The 2,698-nt window shown below is 48.0% G+C and overlaps 1 protein-coding gene across 1 annotated transcript in view; it reads left to right on the top strand.

Moving 5' to 3' along the window:
- Positions 1–1,063, top strand: part of ENH_00070290 (asparaginase, putative) — a gene marked incomplete at both ends in the record, with an annotated part of 3,173 nt that extends 2,110 nt beyond the window's left edge. Inside the window, one exon of the mRNA XM_013577511.1 lies at positions 652–1,063. Coding sequence (XP_013432965.1) covers positions 652–1,063 — 412 coding nt within the window. The remainder of the gene's footprint in view (positions 1–651) is intronic.
- Positions 1,064–2,698: the final 1,635 nt, after the last annotated feature.

Below are 2,698 nucleotides of genomic sequence, written 5' to 3'. Positions count from 1 at the left end.
GGGGGGGGCCCCCCCCCCCCCCCCGGGGGCCCCCTTTCGGGTCTTCACGGGCCTCTGCTGCAGTGTCTGTACACTGCAACTCGCCCCAGGCACCCCCCTCGAGGCCCTCGAGCTGCTGCTGCTGCGGACTTCGCTGCGGCCGTTTGCTGTTGTGCTGCAGCTGTTTGGAGCTGGCACTGCCCCCAACTCCCCGCGCTTCCGCGCAGCAATCCGCGCAGCAATTGCTGCTGGAGTTGCTGTTGTTGCTGCTACGCAGTGCAGCAAAGGAACAGCAAATCTCCTCATTTACGAAAACGGAGTTTGGATTTCTTCCCTCGGAGTCATTTGCGCCAAAGACATGACCCCAGAGGCCGTCGTCGCCAAACTCTACTACCTCATGGGTCCGTCGCTAGCCAGCTAGCTAACTAGCTAGCCAGCAAGCTAGCTGGCTGGCTAGCTGGCTGGCTAGCTAGCTGGCTAGCTAGCTGGCTAGCTGGCTAGCTAGCTGGCTAGCTAGCTGGCTGGCTAGATACCTAGGTGGCTAGCTAGCTAGCTAGCTAGCTGGCTAGATACCTAGGTGGCTAGCTAGCTAGCTAGCTAGCTAGCTGGCTGGCTAGCTAGCTAGATAGGTGGCTGGCTAGCTAGCTAGCTCTATGGGCGCATAGATGAAAGCGTAGCTTGGAGCCCCGCACCTGTCCACAGAGCTGCCCAGAGAGTTGTCCACAGCAGCTGTTTACCTGCTGCTGCTGCTGCTGCTGCTGCTGCTGCTGCTGCTGCTGCTGCTGCTGCAGGAAAGGGGGTGACGGGGCCGCGGCTGAAGGAACTGATGGAAAGCAACTTGCGGGGCGAAGTGACAGTTGGCCTCAAAAAGGTGGAAGGCAAAGCTTCCCTCGACGCGGAGCAGCACACGGAAATTGCCCAGGAAATTGCGTGCGTCAGCAGCAGCAGCAGCAGCAGCAGCAGCAGCAGCAGCAGCAGCAGTTGGGGCTGCAGCAGCAGCAGCAGTTGGAGCTGCAGCAGCGGCAGCAGTTGGAGCTGCAGCAGCGGCAGCAGTGAAAGCAGCGGCTGCAGCATGTTTAGCTAGCTGCTGTGGCTGCTGCTGCCCGGATTGGGCTGATGCACTTCTGCTGCTGCTGCTGCTGCTGCCACTGCTGCTGCAGCTGTTGTGCCAGACACCTGAGGCTTTCTAGGACATCTTAGGGTTTAGGGTTTAGGGTTTAGGGTTTGGGGTTTTTTTGTCCTTTGACTTTGTGTACAGACGAGATATAACAAAGAGGAATGCCGCAGGTGCAGCAGCAGAAGCAGCAGCAGCAGCAGCAGCACCAGCAGCAGCAGAGTAGCTGCTCTGCTGTAGTCTTGAAAAATGTTTGCAATGTGAAAATGTGTTTTTGCCTTTGCTCCCAAGTAGCCTGCGCCTGCTGCAGCAGCTGCTGCAGCAGCTGCTGCAGCAGCTGCTGCTGCTGCAGCTGCTGCTGCTGCTGCAGCAGCTGCTGCTGCTGCAGCAGCTGCTGCTGCTGCTGCGGCCGAATATATGAATATATGGGTTTGGGGGCGGGCGGTCTGCCAGTTGCAAAAAAATAAATTAATAAATTAATAAATTAATAAATTAATAAATAGATAATAAATAATGAAGCAAAAATTGAAATAAAAAATAAATTAAGAATTAATAAATCAAGAGGAAATGGAGCAGCAGCAGCACAGGGAAAGGGAAGCAGTTGTCTTCCATTTGCTGCTGCTGCTGTGCTGCTGCTGCTTCGGAGAGCAGCAGCAGCAGCAGCGGCGCCTCCGCGGCTGCCTCTTGAATGTTTTGCATTTGCGTTTTGAACTCTTTGTTTTAAAATTAAATTAATTTTAATTAATTCATTTGTTTCAAACATTCTAATTAATTTAATTTGCACATTTAATTATTTACTTCGCATTTTTAAATCCATTTATTTTTCTTAATGGAATTTATTTGCATCAAAACCCTTTCAAAACCCTTGCAATGTGCCAGTGCCACTGCAAACCCTAATCGCAAACCCTAATAACTCTAAACCCTAACAATTGCAAACCCTAATTCTTGCAAACCCTAATTGTTGCAAACCCTAATTGTTGCAAACCCTAGAAATTGCAAACCCTCGTTCTAAACCCCCTGTAGGCTGCAGAGGGGATAAAATATTTGTTTTGATTTTTGGCCTTTTTGAAGGCGAAAAAAAATCTTTTTGTGATTTAAAAAATCTTTTTATGATTTAAAAAATCTTTCTGTGGTTTAAAAAACCTTTTTGTGACTTAAAAGAGCCTTTTTGTGATTTAGAAAAACCTTTTTGTGACTTTAAAAAACCTTTTTGTGATTTTAAAATTTTGCAATTGGTGTTCTTTATTCGGCGGTGAGCTTAATGCGGGGTTTATTTAGGGTTTACAACTTTTCGTAGCCGCAGATCGAGGGTTTAGGGTTTAGGGTTTAGGGTTTAGGGTTTAGAGTGAAATTTGTGCTGCTCCAGCGAAGAAGGGAAAGGCGTGGAGCTGCGGCGCTGCAGCAGCAAAGAAGAAAGCAGCAGCAGAAGATAAACTTGAAGACAAAAGAAAAGAAATAAATAAATCAAATGAAACAAATAAAAGAAAGAAAACAAACAACACAAACAAAATAAATAAAATAAATAAAATAAATAAATCAAATAGTATTAACAAACTTAACAAAACTGTGGAAACGCACAAAAAAGCCAAAGTGGCCAATCGCAGA

The sequence above is a fragment of the Eimeria necatrix genome, genomic scaffold (assembly GCF_000499385.1).
Source record: "Eimeria necatrix Houghton genomic scaffold, Enh_scaff680, whole genome shotgun sequence".
In the NCBI taxonomy this organism is placed as follows: domain Eukaryota; phylum Apicomplexa; class Conoidasida; order Eucoccidiorida; family Eimeriidae; genus Eimeria; species Eimeria necatrix.
This window is presented reverse-complemented; position numbering and strand designations above follow the sequence as displayed.